The following is a 24033-nucleotide window of genomic DNA, read 5'->3' on the forward strand; positions in this document are numbered from 1 at the left end:
TCATGTTGGGGATGTCTTATGTCAGGGTACAGGTCATCCCAGGGTGCTCAGTCGTTCCAGTAGGGTGCTTGCAACACCGGTGTTGTGGGTATGTCGCTCTGGATAAGAGAATCTGCTAAATGACGTACATACACCTTGTGCACACCATAAGCTCTGGTGTTATAGCCCCTATTAAATTGTTGGGTTAATAAAACAGGTGAACTGCCCTGGCAACAACAAGAGTAATGTATACAGGAAAACTCACAAATCTTTGTGCAGCATTGAGAATTGAAAACCTCTGGAATACTGAGAAACTGAGCCAACCATTCATGTGCATAAAAATAGCTTTATTTCCAAATATAATCAGAACCTGCGTGCAGAAATCAATGATTTATTGACTTCTACACTCAATTGAGCATCACATCTCGTTGTGACAAAGCAGCATATTTTTTTCCCCCATGCAAATGACATGGCTCAATTCAGTTCCCCTGAACAATTACATAGCAATCCTTCTACAAAACATAAACGGCTTAAAACTGTTTACAAGAAATCAAACCCTTACAAAATAAAAATAAAAACTGCTTCTAGTGTACATAAAAATCTTAACACATACAACTTAGAAAGGGGAAGTGCCAACCTGAAAGACAAAATATTTGACAGTTAAATACATTTTTTTTAAAACAAGTAATCTACTAAAAACATAGTTAGTACTAGCATTGGTTATTAAAAAAAAACATATTTCCCACTATAGGCTTCTTAGGCATGAAGAAACCAATTATTCCAAACATTTACAGTAATGTTAACCTGAAAGTATTGGGAAGATTATTTTATTTGGCATTTTAAAATATTTGGTAAATAAAACATCTGACAAGAAACGGCCAAGTACCAAGTTGAACATTTATTCAAATGGCTATATTACAGATCCCTGGAAGCGTATAGTCCATGTGCAGTGACGAGTCTTGTTTTCTGTCAACAGTGATAAACCATAACCTGTTCAAATAGCTTAGTTTACAAGCATGGTCATCACTGAGATAAGGCCTGACATTAAAAAATGAGATCACCAGTCATGCATGTATGATATAATTGAGTGGGTGGAATGCGGGTGTATTCACACAGCGAGTTGTCCGAGAGGAATTACATCATGCCGATTTGCGCACCGTCCAAATTAAATCATAAAACACCTTGGAGGATCAAGCTTGGCCACTGCTAGTGACATGGTAGCATGTACCAAGTTATTTTCATCAATGTGGGATTCACTTCAGACAATCTGTTCTTGACAAAATACATTTGAATCAAAACGTAACCAATCATGATACCACACAAACACGGAAAGTATTCAGACGCCTTTCCCTCTACAGCCTTATTCTCAATTGGGTAAAATACCCCCCCCCCCCCCCATCTAAAAATGTAAAAACCTGGAGTATTCAGACTCTTTGCTATGAGACTCAAAATTGAGCTCAGGTGCATCCTGTTTCCATTGATCCTCCTTAAGATGTTCCTACAACTTGATTAGAGTCCACTTGTGGTAAATTCAATTGACTGGACAGGATTTGAAAACACACCCCACACAGTGCACATCAGAGCAAAAACCAAGCCACGAGGTCGGAGGAATTGTCCGCAGAGCTCCGGGATAGGATTGTGTCAACACAGAACTGGGGAAGGGTACCAAAAAAAAAAAATTCTGCAGCATTGAAGGTCCCCAAGAACAACATTTTTAAATGGAAGCAGTTTGGAACCATCAAGACTCTTCCTATAACTGGCGGCCCGGCCAAACTAAGCAATTGGGGGAGAAGGTCCTTGGTCAGGGTGGTGACCAAGAACCGGATGGTCACTGACAGAGCTCCTCTGTGGAGATGGGAGAATCTTCCAGAAGGACAAGCATGGTGGTGGCAGCATCATCGACGAGGCTATAGTGGAGCAGGTTGAGAGCTTCAAGTTCCTTGGTGTCCACATCACCAACAAACTAGAATGGTCCAAACACACCAAGACGGTCCTGAAGAGGGCACGACAAAGCCCATTTCCCCTCAGGAAACTAAAAAGATTTGGCATGGGTCCTCAGATCCTCAAGAGGTTCTACCGCTGCAATATCGAGAGCACTGGTTGCATCACTGCCTGGTATGGCAATTGCTCGTCCTCTGACCGCAGAGCACTACAGAGGGTAGTGCGTACGGCCCAGTACATCACTGGGGCTAAGCTGCCTGCCATCAAAGACCTCTACACCAGGCTATCCTAAAAATTGTCAAAGATCCCAGCCACCCCAGTCATACTGTTCTCTCTACTACCGCATGGCAAGTGATGGCTGCTACTCTGTTTATCATATATGTTTATCATATATGCATAGTCGCTTTAACTATACATTCATGTACATACTTACCTCAATTGGCCCGACCACCCACACTGGCTAACTGGGCTATCTGCGGTGTGTCCCTCCACCCACTCTTTTACGCTACTGCTACTCTGTTCATCATATGCAGTCACTTTAACCATATCTACATACTACCTCAATCAGCCCGACTTCACTACGGTTATTTTTCCTGTTGTTTTTATTTCTTTACATACCCATTGTTCACCCTAATACCTTTTTTGCACTGTTGGCCTGTAAGTAAGCATTTCACTCTAAGATCTACTACACCTGTTGTATTCAGCGCACGTGACAAATAAACTTAGATTTGATCATGCTGTGGGGATGTTCAGCTGCAGGGACTGGGAGACTAGCCAGGATCAAGGGAAAGATCCTTGAAGTCCTGAGCGCTCTGGAACAGGTTCTCAGACTGGGAGGTTCACCAAGGTAACGCAGGAGTGGCTTCGGGACCTCTGAATGTCCTTGACTGACCTAGCCAGAGCCCGGACTTGAACCCAATCGAACATCTCTGGAGAGACCTGAAAATAGCTGTGCAGTCAATCAGAGCTCGAGAGAATCTGCAAGCTTGCAGCGTCATACCCAAGAAGATTCAAGGCTGTAGTCACGGCCAGAAGTACTGAGTAAAAGGTGCTGATTACTTATGCAAATGTGATATTTCAGTATTATTTTTGGTTTGTCATTTTGGGGTGGGTATTAGGTGTAGTAGATTGAGGAGAACCCCCCCTCCCCAATTCAATACATTTTAGAATAAGGCTGTATAACAAAATGTGGAAAACGCAGTCTGAATACTTTACGAATGCACTGCAAATATAAAATGCAATAGTGAGACTTCTGTAATAGCAGTATTCACACAAGAATGGGTACAAGGTTAGAGGGGGAGGAAAATAAATAGCTGTACCATGTCACCTCATTGAGTTCTCATTCACCTTGTTAGTGTCATTAAAGAGAAGGTGGGAGGGAAATGTCAAGATTTTGCTGCAGTGTCGCTGCAGAATGTACACTTTCGTTTTTACATGGGCAAGAAAAAACATCAAAATATCTTGCACTGCATTGTTTGGCAGCTGAAATGGTCCTCTTCTTATTAACGGACAGTTAATAAAGTGTTGTTTCCGATTCTTTATTTATTTAAATGAACCATTGTAGAACTCATGGTAGAAGAGAAGCAGTTTTTTGCTTGTGATGGCTTCTCCCTCTGGGACTTCCCGGCTGTACAGACAAGAGGAGAGGTTTGCTTTCAAGAGGCAAGCGGCCCCGGCGAAGGTGGGCTTTATGCGTAGACCTCTGTGGTGGGAGCCTTCTTGTAGATGGGCTTCTTTCCCAGGTCGTAGCTGCCTTCATCCTTCTTCTTCATGTGGTAGACAAGCAGGAGGATAAGGAGGACAGCAAAGAACAGCCCCACTGCTCCACCAGCAATAAGAGCTGAAACAAAACGCAGTGGAATTACAATTAACGTTCTTGCATTGCTTTAATTTGACAAGCTGCAAATCAAGCCACATTTCTGACGAAGCGAAATTTAACTTCCATTCCTTTTTTCAAAGTTAAATAAACTCAGATTCAACAAATGAACTAGCACAAATAAAAAAAAGTGCCATTGCCTCACCTGCTAGGACCTCAGTCTTGTTGAAGATGCTCTCCTCCCCTGCATGGGCCATCAGTACGTTCGATGGGTGCTCCTCAGGCTTGGGAGAAACCCATACTGACACTTCATTGTTCTTCTGGACCAATTGAATCTCGTTCACTGTGGGTTTGAGCCTCAGGTCTGGAATCTTGTTGTTCATAGAAGGCTTATGGACAAAAAGCAGTGAGAATTAGGCCTATAAGTCATTAAACTAAAAAGAGGAAACAAAACATTAGCAATTTGTGGGCTCCCATTTGGAACATGATAGTCAATTATGATAAACTTTACCTTTGATTTCATGGTATTGTCATTTTTGATTGTAATAGTTGGTACTGTAGAGAAAAGAATAAACAATTATATTCTATCAGCTAGCAAAAGCAAAGTAATTTTTTGCTAAATCCAACCTCCGTCGCCAGAGCCAGAGAAGTTGTCATAATCCTCATTGTCGTCCGTCATGTCCTCGTTGTCAATTGTGTCGTGCTCCTCATCGGGGAAGCCAAAGTCTGAGCCGTTGGCGGAGTCTCCAGACGAGATGAGCTCGTCATGAGAAATAGCTTGGGTCGTCTTCATGGGGATCCATGTCTCAGTCTCCCATACCTGCTGGCACAAACACAGCACTTAAGAGGCAGAATGCTAATCCATGATCAGCAAGTAGAAACAAATCCTAGCTGGCATATGGCTATCTCCCCAAAACCACTTTTCAACAGTGGAGAACTACATCAAGTCTAAGCCTACATCTAGTAGCCTGTGAAATTTTATTTTACCTTTATTTTACCTTACATTTCTTCAAAATGGAAGTGGGAAGTTGCAAGATATTGGCGGGAACTGGAACACTTGTATATGTTGATCTAGAGCAACCCGAAAATGCTCAATGGGTGACAGGTCTGAGTATGCAGGCCATGGAAGAACTGGGACATTTTCAGCTTCCAGGAATTGTGTACAGACCTGTGCGACATTATGCTGAAACATGGGCCTCAGGATCTTGTCACGGTATCTTTGTGCATTCAAATTGCCATCGATAAAAAACAAATTGTGTTCATTGTCCGTAGCGTATGCCCGTCCATACCAGAACCCCACCATGGGAACAGTTGAAGAACAATTTGCAGAAATTGTCTGGATGACTGATCTCTGATAAACCCACAGTTAAAGAAGCTGGGTGTGGCCGTCCTGTGGTTACACAGTCTGCAGTTGAGGCCAGTTGGACACACTGCCAAATACTCTAAAACGACATTGGGAGGTAACTTCTGTTAAAGAAATTAACATTCAGTTCTCTAGCAACCTTGTGGACATTCCTGCAGTCAGCATGCCAATTGCAAACTCCCTCAAAACGTGGGACATCTGTAAAAGTGCCGGTTTTAGCCAGCCGGCTAATTTTCAACCGCAGTCCCTGGGCAGGTTATTAAAAACAATTACAATATAGACAATAGCAACATAGGACAAGCAAGACGTAGCATACAGACAGAGCAGCATAGAACAAAAAGCAGCAAGTCAAAATTCATAAAAGCAACAGTGTTTCCACACCTCACAAGCTACAGACAGACAACATGGAGAGTGGCAACACACAGTTAGGGACCATGTTCACAAATCTGATTGACCTTTAGCCATGTCTTCAAGCATTTTGTGAAAGTGTGATATGTTGTGCAGTTGTGTGTCTGATGGCAGTGTATTCCAGACATGGGAAGCTCTCACAGAGAATGCAGATTTACTAAAGGTGCTTTTCCTTAGGGGAACTATACAGTCACCTCTCATGGCAGACCTTGTGGATCTGCTGCCATATGTCTGGGTTTTCTGTTCAACAAAAATATTGAGTGGAGGGGGAGCCAGGCCATTAAGGATCTTGAATACAAGACATGCGTCGGTGTATTGCACAAGATTTTCCCAACTCAAGAGCTCATGCTTTCTAAGGATGTGACAATGATGATGGCTATTGGGCTTCCTATCAAGCACTTTGAGAGCCTGTTTGTAGACAGACTGAATAGGTTTTAATGTTGTACAGCAAGCTTGGGCCCAACTAGTCAAGCAGTATGTGAAGTGGGGGAGTATCATAGATTTGAAGTACAGTTTTGCTACCTCTGTAGTCAAACAATTTCGTATAAATCGGAAATTAGCTAGGTTGAATTTGGTTTTTTGAATGACCTTTTTCACATGCTTTTTAAAAGAGAGGTTGGAATCAAGTATGATACCAAGGTACTTAAAAATCGGATACCACCTGGAGCTTCTCCCCTGACACATAGACATCTGGCTCAGTAGCATCTGTTGCCCTCTTTGTGAAGAACATGCAAACAGTTTCTTCCACATTGAGAAGCAAACACGAGTCACTGAGCCACTTTGTAACCTGGACCATTACAGTAGTGAGTTCTTGTGCAGCTTGTGGTTTGCATGCACATATATCACTGTATCATCTGCATACATTTGAACTTAAGACCCAGTACAGACAGAAGGCAGATCATTAATGTACAGGCTGAACAGGAGGGGCCCCAGTATTGACCCTTGGGGCACGCCCACATCATAGCTACGAGTGGGCGACAGCTCATTGCTCACTCTGACACACTGAGTTCTGCCTTCAAGGTATGATTTCATCCATCTCAAGGCATCAGGGGAAAAGTTGAACTTGGACAATTTTGTGATGAGAATCTCATGGTTAACAGTATCAAAAGTCTTCCTTAGGTCCAGAAACACAGCCCCAACAGCACCCCCTTTGTCCATCTTGGACTTCACATTTTCCAGAAGAAAGCAGTTGGCCGTTTCTGTGGAGTGTTTCGCTCTGAAACCAAACTTCATGGAGTGTAATGTGAAGGGGCTGTTGTTGAGGTGGGCAATCAGTTGTTCTGCTACACACTTTTCAACAACCTTTGACACCACAGGTAGTATACTAATGGGCCTGTAGTTACTCACGTTAGCAGGGTCGCCTGATTTAAAGATGGCCGTTATTATGGCCGACTTCCATACCCTTGGAAACACACCGAGACCAATAGATGTGTTGGTGACCTTAGTAATGGGGCCAATGAGTGACTCTGTAGTTTTTAAGAAAGGTAGAGTCCATCCCAAACACATCTTTGGCTTTAGAGTTCTTTAGTGAGCTAATCACCTTGTTCACCTTTGACTCAGAAACCTCCCTTATGATGAAGACAGGTTGAGTGTCATTCACTAGCACTGAGCCCAAGAAACCAGTGGAGGGGTTCTGTGTCAGTACCCTGACAGAGTCAATAAAGTAGGAATTGAAGGCTATTGCTATTTCGATGGCATCCTGTGTTAGATTGTTATTCACCATGATTCCTAGTCTTTTTGCAGTGTTACTATGGTCTTTCCCTGTTAACTTTTTTAGATTCTCCCATATCAATTTAGAATTTCCCCTTGCTTCACCAATTATGTTAATTTAAAAAAAGTTTGCCTTGGACTGTCTGATTTCTTTCATCACCTTATTTCTCAACATGGTAAACCTACGTCTGTCATGCTCCAATTTAGATTTTAGGGCTATTTTTAGAGCATAATCTTGTTCTTTCATCAATTTCCAGATTTCTCCATTTAGCCAAGGAAGAGTGCTCTTTTGGCCAGGTTTGGATTAGATTTTCTTTAGGAAGCCATTTATTGTAGTCTGGATTGTGGATAGAAAAACCTGACTATCAGCTTCCACGTCTGTATAGGACAAGAGATCATTCCAGTTTATTCCCTAATACTGAACAATCGAAACATATCAATCCCTTATTATTTCGTACTAATAAATACCTACCAGTGGAAACACCATTCCCTTTCACAGAGCAATTACCAAGTTGTGTTATATGTTCCAGTTTATTCCCAATGTGTTGTGACAAAACTGCACATTTTAGCATGGCTCTAAAAACTACATTGAAAGGTGTGTTTCATCCAATGCCACATCCAACGTTGCCTCCAAGCTGCACATGGGCGCGCACCTCCCCCAGGACTGCCGTGCAAAATAATTATTAGCACGCACAGGGTAGCACGAGATTGAACGTCAACTTTCTAGAGATTTACCCATTAGTTAAAACTATAAACTTTAATTTTACTGTTGGAATTGTGATCGAAGCAACACAATTAGCCACTTTCAATACAACATCCTGAAACAAAAACTATGCAAGACTTTTAGTAAGCAGAACTATAGACTTTATTGTAGCCAGAGCACGTTGGAGTAGGATTCTACTGCATTGACAGGCACATACTCTAGACAAACCGGTGCACCATAACCAAGCAAAGACTCACTAGACCTATATGCAAATCTGTGCCATTCACTTTGAACTGGACTGTTTACAGCATGTAGCCACGTGTGCACATTTGTTCATATTCTTCAATAGTTAGTGCCACCCTCAGGAGAGCCCTGCGGTTGTGGACGGTGCAGTTGCCATACCAGGCTGTGAGCCAGGATGCTATCGATAGTGCATCTGTAAAAGTTTGTCAGGGTTTTGGGTGACAAGCCAAATTTCTTTAGCCTCCTGAGCATTACTTCACCTGTTTCCATACATTTCATTTTAAAAACATTTATATCTTACAAAAGGAGTTGCTTAATCTAACTTGCAGCGTGTATGCTTGAAGGCCATACACGCCACAGCATACATGTTGGACCCCAAGTATGCTGGCAAGAGCATTCTGTCTGGTGCAGAGATCAACAAGGCCTATGGTGTCATCACTCCCGTGTCTCGCCACCTTGGCCTGGATGAGGGCAAGGTTCTTGGCAGTCTGGCGAAGTACACTTCCAAGCAAGGGCTTTGGGATGGAGATGCAATATGGCAGTTGTGCCAACATCTCATCAGCCACCTGGTGGAAGGGACTTTGAATCGGAGGCTCTTTCCCCCGGTTGCCTCCATCATCCTCCAAACTTTTTGAACCTGACAACGAGCCATCCTCAACAAGGTTGGAAGAGTTTAATCATTTGCAATTATGTCTACTTATGATAAAGTAAAAAGTTGTGTTTGTCCTATATGTGGTAAATATATAAATGCAAAAAATATCTACATTTAAAATGGTATTAATATTAATTCCCACTGAAATGTTCCACCTCAATATTCCCCAAAATGTGCAACCCTACTCTCATCTGAAGTAAACTGCCTCCATTTTATATTTCCTACTAGCAAAGAGTTACTGAAGCCAACATGCCTCCCCCTCCTCACTAGACCAAAGGCAGTCCTCAGTCTTTCGTACCCAACAATGCTGCTGGGTGCCTGAAGAGCATATACATTAACATGGTCGCTAAGCATGGCTTTACCAAGGGCTGACTGGCCAGGGGAACAAAATCCCTCCATCTGCTAACAAAATGCAGAGCATCTGTTCCATTGAAACGAGTCTCTATAATGTACTTTTCTAGAACATTTTACAAATTGGGAAGTATTTGAATCTCCCATCTTCTCAGCCATTTGATGGACTCATTTAAAACCATAAGCCAATTACTCAGAAGGGCATATTAGGAATGTTAGCTGCACAGTGGTCAATGCAGTAGCCTAATCCTTAACCAAGCAGCATATTAACCTAGATTGCGGCATGTGTCCAGCAATTTCACTGTCCTCATCAAGAAGACAATGTAAATGCCATATTCAGGGACCCTTACAATTCTGATGTCCTCAAAGAGGTGAGGGAAAAAAATAATGTGGTGTCCTTTTGGGTCACACCAAATTACATCTTAACCTCCCTTGTCCCCCTGCTGCTGCCACTTGAACCAAAACTGATTTCAGATGCGTATTGCGGCTGGCTGATCTCACGAGAAACTCTGCCGAGGGACCCCTGCCTTTCATTATGCACACCTTGTGCATGTGACCGCTTGTGACAGAGCACCTTTTCCAAACCAACTGTGTGAACCGTACTCTACAACGGTCATAGAGCCAGTCAGAAACAACACATCTATTTGTGTGTGTGTGTGTGTGTGTGTGTGTGTGGGGGGGGGGGGGGCTGAAACAAGCATAAAGAAAATGGGAGTAGTGTCAGTGCAGTTAAAGCCAGGCTTCAAACTAATATAAATGGTGTGCTGCTCTTAGCATTGCTGAAGATTTAGCTCACTTCCTTGGTAAATGCAGTGTATCGTAAGGGGCTGAATGGTCACATTTGGGGAAGTGACCAATGTTGATGCAATGAATGGATGATTCAAGGCATTACAATTCCTTGACAGATGGTGCGCAAGACCCTGCTATTATGGAGCATGTTATGTCTGGTTCTGAGCGCACTTCTCCAGAGACATTAATTAGGCCAAAAGGAAGTAACCTATTAAACTCCAGTCTAAAGATAAGGAATTTTACAACCCAACGTAAGATATCCCTTCTAATGTAATGGCTACTGAACCACTGTTGCATGGTACAATATTTATCTTACATTGTGGGGTTAACGATCCTGGTTGCGATCCCCGTACAGGGACCAACATCAGGGGAAATTTCACCCTTCAAAAGATTAGAATCTTGGTAATCAAACTACATTTTCCAATTTAAAATAGCTATTACAGAGAACAAATCCCATGCTTTTGTTTGAGAAGAGCAATCAACAGAAACATTTTCCACTATGACAGTTTCTACACATTCACATCTGAAGGTAAAATTATGACTTTACATTCTGATATCTTACTCTTATTTCTCTTCCCGAGGGTCCCAGTGATCAAACGAAGTGCCGTTTTCTTTGATAAAATCCATTTTTATAGCCTAAATCGAAACATTTTGTAAACCGTTTGTGCCGTGAATTCCATCTCTATCAATTTTTACAGAGCATTCAACGTGATTACCCCCCGTAAACAATCGTTTATCTAGTCATGGTTGGTTTCAGTGCATTCCTCTGGAGGTTTGCAACAGCCAAACGTCATTGTTATTTTGCGGGGAGTATTGACCGAAGTGAGCTGATTTGAAGACAAGGATCAATGACTACCTTACGCACCAATAATTTTAGCGAAGCTTCATTGATTGACTATATTTCTGCCCAATGATCTTCTTGAAATCTAGCTGGGTAGATAGCCAATGAGCTGAAGTAAACGCCAGTATGTAATAGTTTTGGGTTGGACCACAATTCCTTGGTTGTAATCGCACGCGCAGGGAACTCCATTCTCGCCTTGACGATCAGAGGAGTTGCTGTAAGGCTTTTTATGCGCAGCTGTATTTCGGAAAGTTGTAGTTAACGATTTCATTGAAGATATCATGGCGAATAAATCAGGTAGAGCAAAGTCTAAAGTGAAAGTGAAAGTTAGACCTTTTTTTGTGTTTGAAGAATCTTGGAGTGTTATGATTCAAACGAACTGAGGAGCTGTTTCTGCAAGGACAGGACGTACTTCTGGGCAGGTAAGTGCTAATGCCGTTTTATGAAATAAAAAAAATCTATCTATATTATATATTTTTTAAATTGCAATGAAATGTGTGGTTTGTTTGTGTGTATATATATAAATAACACACACACACACAAAACAATGGCCGGAGTTGAATGGAACAGCACTTCACCTTAGTGACTGTTCATTCTGCTCTATACAATACATATGTTTATTTTATGTGATGATAAAAGGCTCATACAATACAAATATTTTTATGTTTTTCTTTCACAGTGATAGCGACTCCGACTGGGAGCCCCCGGTGCCATGCTGCCCGCTCTACCTGTGCCCCCAGTGGTGTTCATATGCCACAGTTCATTACTGCAGGCATGAATGTGCCTCAGGGCCAAAAGGGCACAGCATGGAGGCGTCGTTGTGTTCTGTGTCGCATGAAATGCACCACTTGTTCAGTTTGCCTCTGCTTTACATCAGAAAGAGACTGCTATGGGACATGGCACAGGCAGCAAAATATTATGACGAGGACTTCCAAGGGGTGTACTTTTTTAAATGTTCTAATATTTATTTTTAAAAAGATTTGTGTGCGTGTTAGAATTGCTTTTTGAGGTGTTGTATATAGTTATTTACACTGCTGTATATAGTTATAGGTCACTTCACTAATTCGGCCACAATTCGGGTACATTTGGGCAACTTGTGTGGGACACCTGGGTGACTTCATGCTAAATGTCATGTAGCTCACCCATTCCTGAAGTTATCAGTCTGAAACGTTGCACACCTACAGTTTCCCTCTTGTGTTATCCATCAAAATTATCTCCAGCATCCTATTCTAGTACATGTGAAAGATGATGCTACAACAATAAAAAACAGAAAACGTATGCTTTCTTTCCCTTTCTTTCACCAGATCTACTGTGTTATATTCTCCTACATTCAATTAACATTTCCACAAACTTCAGAATGTTTCCATTCAAATGATACCAAGAATATGCATATCCTTGCCTCTGATGAGCTACAGGCAGTTAGATTAGGGTATGTATTCAGGCGGAAATTGAGAAGGTTACGGCTTAATTAAAGCTACACTTGTGAATCCAGCCAACAGGTCAGATTTCAAAAAGGCTTTTCGGCAAAAGCAAAAGATGCCATCATCTGATGATAGCACAACAGTAAACAAAGAGAGAGTAGCATATTTCAACCCTGCAGGCGCGACACAAAACGCAGAAATAAAAATATAATTAATGCCTTACCTTTGACGAGCTTCTTTTGTTGGCACTCCAATATGTCCCATAAACATCACAAATGGTCCTTTTGTTCGATTAACTCCGTTGATGTATATCCAAAAATGTCAATTTATTTGGCGCGTTTGAGCCAGAAAAACACCGGTTCCAACTTGTGACTACAAAATCTCAAAAGTTACCTGTAAACTTTGCCAAAACATTTCAAACTACTTTTGTAATACAACTTTAGGTATTTAACGTAAATAATCGATAAAATTGAAGACTGATGATTGTGTTCAATACAGGAGGAAAACAAACCGTAGCCTCTAACAGTACACTATAAGTGACCCTCGTTCTGAACAGGGATACTTCATTACAAAAAATGGAAAACCTCAACCAATTTCTAAAGACTGTTCACATCCAGTGGAAGCGGTAGGAACTGCAAGAAGGTCCCTTAGAAATCTGGATTCTCAATGAAACCCAATTGAAAAGAGTGACCTCAAAATAAAATCTTAATCTCCTGTTATACTCACAGACATGATTCAAACAGTTTGAAACTTCAGAGTGTTTTCTATCAAAATCTACTAATAATATGCATATCTTCTGGGGATGAGTAGCAGGCAGTTGAATTTGGGAATGCATTTAATCCGGATGTGAAAATACTGCCCTCTGTCACCAAGAAGTTAAACATTGACCACACTTACTGAGGTTAATCCATTCAATTTAAAACAATCCCCGAATCTAGTATTGACTTAATCTAGGTACCATAGACCAGCATAGGGTCATTCAGTTTGATTTCAATCACTTTGGCTGCACCCGATGATTTGAACTAATGGTGGAACTGGTGAGAAAGTGACTTAGTGACCTGAATGGCAAAACATTGAAAAGGAGATCAAAGTTCAGATTTTGTATACCCCACCCTAGCATGAGACTCATGTAGAGATCTTCATGGCTCCACCTGTACCCAAATCAAATTGTAGCAAACGTTTGCCAAATACAGGCCTTAGTGAAACGCTTACTTAGAAGCCCTTAACCAACAATGCAGTTAAGAAAAATAGTTAATTAATGAGAAGCAGTAAAATAACAATAGTGAGGCTATTTACAGGCGGTACAGATACAGAGTCAATGTGCAGGGGCACCGGTTAGTCAAGGTACATGTAGGTAGAGTTAACTTCTTCGGGCTAGGGGGCAGTATTCAGAAGTTTGGATGAATGAGGTGCCAAAAGTAAACTGCCTGTTACTCAGGCCCAGAAGCTAGGATATGCATATAATTGGTAGTATTGGATAGAAAACACAAAAGTTTCTAAAACTGTTCAAATAATGTCTGTGTATAACAGAACTGATATGGCAGATGAAAACCTGAGACAAATCCAACCAGGAAGTGGGAAATCTGAGGTTTATAGTTTCATTTAAGTGATTGGCTATCCAATATGCTGTGTCTATGGGGCAGATTGCACTTCAAAGCTTCCAGCAGATGTCAACGGTCCTTAGAAAGTTGTTTGAGGCGTCAATTGTGGAAGGGTGTCGAATAAGAGCTGTTTCAACAAGTGGACTAGGCTGAGGCCAATCAGTTGTTTACTGCGCGGTTACACGGGTGCGTCAATCCTTTTTCCTCTAATGAATACGCTATTGTTGTCACGCCCTGGTCGAAGTATTTTGTGTTTATCTTCATTTATTTGGTCAGGCCAGGGTGTGGTATGGGTTTTTGTATGTGGTGTGTTGGTATTGGGATTGTAGCTTAGTGGGGTGTTCTAGTTAAGTCTATGGCTGTCTGAAGTGGTTCTCAATCAGAGGCAGGTGTTTATCGTTGTCTCTGATTGGGAACCATATTTAGGCAGCCATATTCTTTGAGTGTTTCGTGGGTGATTGTCCTTAGTGTCCTGATGTCCTTGTTCTGTGTTTATTTGCACCAGTATTAGGCTGTTTCGGTTTTTGTTACGTTTATTGTTTTGTAGTGTTTGTATTTAGATTAGTGTTGCTTCAGTTTAATAAACATGGATCGCAATCTACACGCTGCATTTTGGTCCGACTCTCTTTCACCTAAGGAAAACCGTTACAATTGTCCGGTTTAAATATAATTGAAGATTGATTATAAAAAGACCCTAAGGATTGTAAACATTGTTTGACATGTTTCTACAAACTGTAATGGAACTCTTGACTTTGGATTTTGCGCTCGCTGGAATAGTGAACGTGCAAACAAAAAAAGGTATTTGGACATAAATATGGACGTAATCGAACAAAATTAACATTTCTTGTGGAAGTAAGAGTCCTGGGAGTGCATTCCGACTAAGATCAGCAAAGTAAAGTGAAGATTCATAATGTTATTTATGACTTCTGTTGACTCCATAATTTTGCAGGTAACTATGGCTTACTTGTGGCTGAAAGCTGTTCTCAGAATATTGAATATTGTGCTTTTGCCATAAAGCTTTTTTGAAATCTGACACAGCGTTTGCATTAAGAAACAGTTTATTTAATTCCATGCAAAACATATTTCATCAAAGTTTATGAGTATTTATGTTATTTGATGTGGCTCTCTGCAATTTCTCTGGATGTTGGGAGGCATTTCTGAACATGGCGCCAATGTAAACTGAGGTTTTTGGCTATAAATATGAACTTGATAGAACAAAACATACATGTATTGTGTAACATTGAGTCCTGGGAGTGTCATCTGATGATCGTTAAAGTTGAGTGATTTTATTTATTTTATCTATATTTCTGCTTTTTGTGACACCTCTCTTTGGTTCGAAAATGGCTGAATGCTTTATGTGACTAGTTGCTGACCTAACAATGATATGTTCTGCTTTCGCCGAAAAGCCTTTTTGAAATCGGACACTGGTTGGATTAATGAGAAGTGCATCTTTAAAATGGTGTAAAATACTTGTATGGTTGAGGAATTTTCATTATGAGATTCCTGTTTTGGCACCCTGCAATTTCACTGGCTGTTGGCGAGGTGGGACGCTAGCGACCCAAACGATCCCAGAGAGGTTAATCAGCTTCTTGATATGCCACACTTGTCAGGTGGATGGATTATCTTGGCAAATGAGAAATGCTGACTAACAGGGGTGGAAGCAATGTTTACAAAATTGAGAAATCTGCATGTGTGACACGTTTCAGGAAACTATGCATATGTCACAAGTCACGACTTCACAGGAAAGCCATTTCAACTGTGTTGCTTCAGTTTAATAAACATGGATCGCAATCTACACGCTGCATTTTGGTCCGACTTTTTTTTTACAAAATGTGTTTTTTTTTGTTGGCAGAAATGCCTTGGGGAACATCTGCGCTTTCATGTGCCTCAACTTGTATGCCATCTGTTAATATGACAAATTGTTCAATTACGAGCCTTGTTGGTTTAAGCCACAGAAGACGGCAACCTTCCCACGATTGGCTGAGATAATGTGTGGGCTGGACATGACAAGAGCATGGCAGTTGTGCCAACATCTCATCAGCCACCTGGTGGAAGGAACTTTGAATCAGAGGCTCTTTCCCCCGGTTGCCTCCATCATCCTCCAAATCCCACCAACATCGGCCGTCTCAGAGCGCAACTGGTCCTTGTTTGGGAACACAAACCAAAGAACACAACAGGCTGACCAATACAAGGGTTGAAAAATTGGTTGCCATCTAGGCAAATTTGAGCCTGATGTAACAGTATAATTTTAGACCGTCCCCTCGCCCATACCTGGGCGCGAACCAGGGACCCTCTGCACACAACAACTGACACTCACGAAGCATCGTTACCCATCGCTCCACAAAAGCCACGGCCCTTGCAGAGCAAGGGGAACTACTACTTCAAGGTCTCAGAGCAAGTGACGTCACCGATTGAAACGCTATTTAGCGCGCACCGCTAACTAAGCTAGCCGTTTCACATCCGTTACACTGACAGCGAGCCATCCTCAACAAAGTTGGAAAGTGACAGTGAAGATGAGGCTTCAGTCTGATGTTCAAGAGGTGGACATTGGGAGCTCCAGGGAGAAGACATGGAAGCCCGGATCTAGTTTTGGTTGTCTTTATCATTTTACAGATGTATGTTGAAAACGTTTTTTGGGAGATGCGATGGATCATTGAATATTCCCTTTTGTTCAGTGAAATCATCCCATGTGAAGAGTCAACTCGATTAAAGTTCAAATCATAACTAAATGTTATTTTATTTCTATTGGAAGGTTTTAATCATTTGCAATTATGTCTACTTATGATAAAGTAAAATGTATGTTTGTCCCACCTGTGATAAATATCAATGCAAAAAACATCTACATTCAAAGTATTAATTAGCATATTAATTAATTCCCACCTCTGAATATTCCCCAAAATGTGCAACCCTACACAGGAGTGAAGGTTGCTGATAATGGGCTTGTACGCTTATGTAGATATTCCATTTAAAAAATCTATACAAAAAAAAAGCTGTTTCTAGGTACAATAGTCATTTACAACATTAAATGTCTACACTCCTGATCAATTTGTTATTTTAATGCTAAAAAGTGTTTTTCAAACAAGGACATTTCTAAGTGAAGCCAAACTTTTGAAGAGTAGTTGGAGTAGTTGTAGGTATGGACAATGAGGTGGAGAGCAAGTCACACCAGACCAAGGTCAGTAGCAATCTCTGTATTCAGAAGACAAGGATCTGGGGACCATCTGCAATGAGCCCCTATCCTCAGGGTGCAGAGCACCACATTAGCATATTGCCAAGCAGGTCTCTCTGGGTGGCATTTAGATAGCCCTATTACCATTCCATTTTAGCCCACTTCCCACTGCATGGACATCTGCACATGGCAATTATTTCCAAATAAGATGGCATAACAGTATGCAGTCATGCAATTCAGGTGTTTTGTCAACAGATTACATAAAATAGCACATTGAGGTATACCTAAATCCTGGCATGTGCAGGTTTGATTTATATCCATTTCCAAACCAACTGCACGAAACTGCATTAGGCATACTGAATTGAACTAGGCTAAACAATAGAAAATGTTGTGCCATGTTTAACGAGAGCAGTTAAATGTCAGTGTCCCGAGATAGCCTAAATACTTTGACCAGTTAAAATATTCTAACCATTTCAAAAATCTAATTTCATAGTTAGCCTTTTGAACCCCAAGTGCTTGATTAGTCACACTCACACAATTTAATGTAGCTAGAACAAGTTCTTGCTAGTTACCACAATTAAAACGCCATTGCTTTCTCTTATCGGATGGGAGGCCAGGGGCCTCAAACCGTATGCCTAAGCTAATTTTAGAAAAGTATTTAGCATTTTTTAAATTTGACTCCACTGGCCAAGCTAACGTCGTGTTGACAAATACAATAGGTAGCTAACTGGCTAGCTAAACAAACACTGCTAAATGTGTAGATTAACGTTAAACAAAAAGTACTTTGTAAACATTCAGGTTTAGTAAATCTGTACCCCAATAGCCATTACATTAGCCATGTCTTAAACACTGGTCAAGATGAAGTGCTGCCAGCTAACTAATGTTCCAGTGGCTAACAGTAGGCTAGCTAGTTAACAGATTAGCAATCACAGCAACGTCCTGGCTTAAACCAACAGAAGTAGTAAAGCTAACTGCCCCCCCCCCCCCAAAAGCTAGCTGCTCAGTAAATTGAAAGGAACAAAAAAATATTTCAGTTAGTGAGTATTGCGCAAGCTAGTTAATGTCTACGGTAAAAGTTACATTATTAACCCGTGAATATTACTTACCGACTCAGAGTAGACGGAAGCAAATAAAAACAAAACGAGGCACACTTTGTGCATGTTTCTATTGACCGTTTCTTCAACAAAGTGTATTGTTAACTGGCATACAATAGTGAGTTCTTTTGAAGGTCCTATTTCCACAAAGTCCACGTTGCCAACTTTATCGCCTTGATAGTGCTCAACTTGTATTGCTGGCTACTTATTTCACTCCAGTCACTGACCAAATACAAGCAACGTGTCCGATCAATCTACCTTTATCGCACGTTACACTCCACCCCCTCTATAACCAACCACTAAAACCGACGCAAGGTCCTCTCCCGTCGTCATATTTCACTGTAAACTCGTTCAGACCCCCCTCCACCAAGACTCAACATATTATTTAATAGAACATATTTGCTTATTCGATTTACACATTCTTGAATGGTTAAAATGTAGAATCATATAGCTAGGATATCATTAATGTGCTTGCAATAATTCATCTTGAGTAATTCACACTTTAAAAAAATCTGATTAATTTGGTTTGACAATAGGCAGTTAGCGGGAATAAAGAAAATTCAATATTTAATAGTATTATTATTCATTTGAGAAGTCGATTTCATTCGACACTCAATTGAAAACGGTTTCATGACTGAAAAGTGAAATTGAAATGCATGGTTTACAGTCTTCCCCTCACGCATTTTCTCCATAATGACACAAATAAAACAAAAATAACATGTACTGTAATATGTGCGCCACTCATGGAAAGTCAGTTAATGGAATTGCTTTTCTGACGTAAACTATGGTGCTTTCACGACAACTGGGAACTCGAAAAACACGAGGCCATGTCATAACCTCGGTAAATCTTCAATTCGGAAAGTCGAAGCTCTGGAAAGATGTCCGAGGTTCCGACTTGGAATTCCGAGTTGGGTGACCATTCAAATGATATGTTTTTTCCCCGAGTTACACCAGTTGTCGTGAACGCACTGAATAGGGAGTTGGATATTTCCTAGATCAGAGTTCTGAGTTCCCAGTTGTTTTGAACGCGGCATTAAAACCCTCCTCTTGCGCAGCATAAATAGAACAACGAGACAGAGATTTTACCGGATGTATAAATATGAAGCCCGGTTAGCGTTTTCTCTCACGACCAAATAAAATATGCCCAGTGACCGGCAGTGAGAGAAGATGGAGCTAGCTGGATTTTGGCCGACATAATGAAATTTTTTTCATCAAATGGAACATTGATCTCCATACAGTTTTCTGTTTCCAAAACTGTAACAGAGTGCACTACGTTTGGAAGACTTGACTTACCTAATTGTTTATAGAGATTACTTTTTTTTAGGACGAGTGCATTAGTAGTGGACATTTTCCTAATGAACTTTATGCACTTTCAGTAAGGCACAAATGGTCTTCATCCTCTGCTTGGCAGCTTGTCCTAAGTAGATATCTAGCTGGCTAGCTAATTCACGCCCCCAAAAAACGTACTTGCCTTAAATAGCTAGAAATCGATGTCTCTGCAAATTGCCACTACTAGTCCTCCTGTGAATTACATTTTTTTCACGATAATCAACATGTCATCAATAAATACCTTGCTTACTGTCAAATGTTTTCTGTGATTTTGTTTAGTGGGAGGGGAAGCAATATAAAAAACAGGGAGACGATGTGCAGCAATCGGCTGCTATACTGCCCAGAGGAAGGGAGGACAATCATTTTTCCAGTTTCCAACAGAAGTTGAAAGGTATGTAATAAATAAATGAGAAAATGCATTTGGAGTAATTATTGCATGGTGAGGCACACATCGTTGTCTGTATAATCAGTAGTGTGCTGTATCCATGACTAGTCATCGACTCTCCTTCACTGCAGCAGAGGTGAGGAAAACATTTAAACGTGTCAACCCTCGCAAGGCTGCAGGCCCAGAAGGCATCCCCAGCCGCGCCCTCAAAGCATGCGCAGACCAGCTGGCTGGTGTGTTTACGGACATATACAATCAATCCCTATCCCAGTCTGTTGTTCCTACATGCTTCAAGAGGGCCACCATTGTTCCTGTTCCCAAGAAAGCTAAGGTAACTGAGCTAAACGACTACCACCACTTCCGTCATCATGAAGTGCTTTGAGAGACTAGTCAAGGACCATATCACCTCCACCCTACCTGACACCCTAGACCCACTCCAATTTGCTTACCGCCCAAATAGGTCCACAGACGATGCAATCTCAACCACACTGCACACTGCCCTAACCCATCTGGACAAGAGGAATACGTATGTGAGAATGCTGTTCATCGACTACAGCTCGGCATTTAACACCATAGTGCCCTCCAAGCTCGTCATCAAGCTCGAGACCCTGGGTCTCGACCCCGCCCTGTGCAACTGGGTACTGGACTTCCTGACGGGCCGCCCCCAGGTGGTGAAGCAACAACATCTCCACCCCGCTGATCCTCAACACTGGGGCCCCACAAGGGTGCGTTCTGAGCCCTCTCCTGTACTCCCTGTTCACCCACGACTGCGTGGCCACGCACGCCTCCAACTCAATCATCAAGTTTGCGGACGACACAACAGTGGTAGGCTTGATTACCAACAACGACGAGACGGCCTACAGGGAGGAGGTGAGGGCCCTCGGAGTGTGGTGTCAGGAAAATAACCTCACACTCAACGTCAACAAAACTAAGGAGATGATTGTGGACTTCAGGAAACAGCAGAGGGAACACCCCCCTATCCACATCGATGGAACAGTAGTGGAGAGGGTAGTAAGTTTTAAGTTCCTCGGCATACACCTCACAGACAAACTGAATTGGTCCACTCACACAGACAGCATCGTGAAGAAGGCGCAGCAGCGCCTCTTCAACCTCAGGAGGCTGAAGAAATTTGGCTTGTCACCAAAAGCACTCACAAACTTCTACAGATGCACAATCGAGAGCATCCTGGCGGGCTGTATCACCGCCTGGTACGGCAACTGCTCCGCCCACAACCGTAAGGCTCTCCAGAGGGTAGTGAGGTCTGCACAACGCATCACCGGGGGCAAACTACCTGCCCTCCAGGACACCTACACCACCCGATGTTACAGGAAGGCCATAAAGATCATCAAGGACAACAACCACCCGAGCCACTGCCTGTTCACCCCGCTATCATCCAGAAGGCGAGGTCAGTACAGGTGCATCAAAGCTGGGACCGAGAGACTGAAAAACAGCTTCTATCTCAAGGCCATCAGACTGTTAAACAGCCACCTGTGATAACATGCGTCTTGGTGAGAGGTGTAGGAGTCAGGCGCAGGAGAGAGCAGGGATGTCTGAGAAGCGTGTTTAATAATATAGTCCAGCAATACAAAAACGGCACAGACCAAAACCCCAAAACTACGCTCTCGAATAATCAGAAACTCGTGCAAACGCACGGAGGAACAAACACAGTTCCGACACTTTACATACACGTGCGTAATAGCGAAAAAACAACAAACATCAAATACAATTGAGTGCAATGCACACAAGTCTAATCCTGCACGAATTACGGCAGCCCTATATACCCACAGAAATCAAAGCAATGAAAACCAGGTGTGAAAAGGAACACAGACAAAACAACCAGAAAAAGAAAAAGGGATCGGTAGCGGCTAGTAGACCGGCGACGCCGAGCGCTGAGCGCTGCCCGAACAGGGAGAGGAGTTACCTTCGGCAGAAGTCGTGACACCACCACTAACATTGAGTGGCTGCTGCCAACACACTGACTCAACTCCAGCCACTTTAATAATGGGAATTGATGGGAAATGATGTAAAATATATCACTAGCCACTTTAAACAATGCTACCTAATATAATGTTTACATACCCTACATTATTCATTTCATATGTATACGTATATACTGTACTCTATATCATCTACTGCATCTTTATGTAATACATGTATCACTAGCCACTTTAACTATGCCACTTTGTTTACATACTCATCTCATATGTATATACTGTACTCAATACCATCTACTGTATCTTGCCTATGCCGCTCTGTACCATCAATCATATATCTTTATGTACATATTCTTTATCCCCTTACACTTGTGTCTATAAGGTAGTAGTAGTGGAATTGTTAGCTAGATTACTTGTTGGTTATTACTGCATTGTCGGAACTAGAAGCACAAGCATTTAGCTACACTCGCATTAACATCTGCTAACCATGTGTATGTGACAAATAAATTTGATATTGGGGCGGTAAGCAAATTGGAATGGGTATAGGGTGTCAGGTAGGGTGGAGGTGATATGATCCTTGACTAGTCTCTCAAAGCACTTTATGATGACGGAAGTGAGTGCTCACTTACCTTAGCTTTCTTGGGAACAGGAACAATGGTGGCCCTCTTGAAGCATGTAGGAACAGCAGACTGGAATAGGGATTGATTTTGGTAGCGGCCGTGTCAGTGGCACTGTATTGTCCTCAAAGCCAGCAAAGAAGTTGTTTAGTTTGTCTGGGAGCAAGAAATTGGTGTCTGCGACAGGGCTGGTTTTCTTTTTGTAATCCGTGATTGACTGTAGACCCTGCCACATACGTCTTGTGTCTGAGCCGTTGAATTGGAACTCTACTTCGTCTCTATACTGATGCTTAGCTTGTTTGATTGCCTTGCGGAGGGAATAGCTACACTGTTTGCATTCGGTCATGTTTCCGGTCACCTTGCCATGATTAAAAGCAATGGTTCGTGCTTTCAGTTTTGCGCGAATGCTGCCATCAATCCACCATTTCTGGTTGGAGAAGGTTTTAATAGTCACCGTGGGTACAACATCACCGATGCACTTGCAAATAAACTCGCTCACCGAATCAGTGTATATATCAATGTTGTTGTCCGATGCTCTCCGGAACAGGTCCCAGTCCACGTGATCGAAGCAATCTTGAAGCATGGCATCAGATTGGTCGGGCCAGCATTGAACAGACCTGAGCATGGGCGCTTCCTGTTTTAGTTTCTGTCTATAGGCTGGGAGTAAGAAAATGGAGTTGTGGTCAGATTTGCCGAAAGGAGGGCGAGGGAGGGCTTTGTATGCATCACGGAAGTTAGAGAAGCAATGACCAAGAATTTTGCCAGCCCGGGTCGCGCATTTGATATGCTGATAAAATTTAGAGAGCCTTGTTTTCAGATTAGCCTTGTTAAAATCCCCAGCTACAATAAATGCAGCCTCAGGATGTGGTTTCCAGTTTTGATTGTAATGAATTCTAGGTCAGGTGAACAAAATGACTTGAGTTCCTGTATGTTGTTATTGTAACGGCTGTCTTGGGAAGAAGGTGAGGACCAAAGCGCAGCGTGGTAAGGGTTCATCTTTTTCAATGTAACTGAACACTGAGTAGCAAAACAACAAAGAAAACAACCAAAACAGTTCTGTCTGGTGCAGACACACAAAGACAGAAAACAGAAAACAATCACCCACGAAACACAATAGAAAACAGGCTACCTAAATATGATTCTCAATCAGGGACAACGATTGACAACCATACCAGGCCAAACACAGAAATAGCAAATCATAGAAAAACTAACATAGACAACCCACCCAACTCACGCCCTGACCATACTAAAACAAAGACATAACAAAAGGACTAAGGTCAGAACGTGACAGTTATGATTACACCACGAATCGTTAATCATAAGGCATACACCCCCGCCCTTCCTCTTACCAGAGAGATGTTTGTTTCTGTCAGCGCGATGCGTGAAGAAACCAGGTGGCTGTTTATTTTATTTTTATTTCACCTTTTTTTAACCAGGTAGGCTAGTTGAGAACAAGTTCTCATTTGCAACTGCGACCTGGCCAAGATAAAGCATAGCAGTGTGAACAGACAACACAGAGTTACACATGGAGTAAACAATTAACAAGTCAATAACACAGTAGAAAAAAAGGGGAGTCTATATACATTGTGTGCAAAAGGCATGAGGAGGTAGGCGATTAATTACAATTTTGCAGATTAACACTGGAGTGATACATGATCAGATGGTCATGTACAGGTAGAGATATTGG

The 24033-nt window shown here is 41.9% G+C and overlaps 1 protein-coding gene across 2 annotated transcripts; it reads right to left on the reverse strand.

Annotated features, from left to right (window-relative positions):
* Positions 1 to 305: 305 nt before the first annotated feature.
* LOC109877022 (syndecan-4-like) lies at positions 306 to 18346 on the reverse strand. Of its 2 annotated transcripts, none has more exons than XM_031817072.1 (5): positions 18094 to 18346; positions 4364 to 4559; positions 4248 to 4291; positions 3942 to 4125; positions 306 to 3760 (listed from the first exon to the last, which is right to left on the reverse strand). In XM_031817072.1, exons 1-5 carry the CDS (start codon positions 18145 to 18147, stop codon positions 3609 to 3611), a joined length of 630 nt encoding a protein of 209 aa, XP_031672932.1. In that variant the 5' UTR covers positions 18148 to 18346; the 3' UTR covers positions 306 to 3608. The 2 variants fall into 2 exon arrangements, with proteins under 2 accessions (XP_031672932.1, XP_020324931.1); XM_020469342.2 differs by having other exon boundaries at positions 4364 to 4556; positions 18094 to 18342.
* Between the last annotated feature and the right edge of the window lie 5687 nt (positions 18347 to 24033).

This window comes from Oncorhynchus kisutch, unplaced genomic scaffold (genome assembly GCF_002021735.2).
Source record: "Oncorhynchus kisutch isolate 150728-3 unplaced genomic scaffold, Okis_V2 scaffold928, whole genome shotgun sequence".
In the NCBI taxonomy this organism is placed as follows: Eukaryota; Metazoa; Chordata; class Actinopteri; order Salmoniformes; family Salmonidae; genus Oncorhynchus; species Oncorhynchus kisutch.

Excerpts from the sequence above, each read along its gene's own strand:
- LOC109877022 (XM_031817072.1), bottom strand. The coding sequence starts at position 18,147 with ATGCACAAAGTGTGCCTCGTTTTGTTTTTATTTGCTTCCGTCTACTCT. Across the intron at positions 4,560-18,093 it reads CTTCCGTCTACTCTGAGTCG|CAGGTATGGGAGACTGAGAC; the intron begins GTAAGTAATATT and ends TGTTTGTGCCAG. Across the intron at positions 3,761-3,941 it reads CAAGACTGAGGTCCTAGCAG|CTCTTATTGCTGGTGGAGCA; the intron begins GTGAGGCAATGG and ends GTTTTGTTTCAG.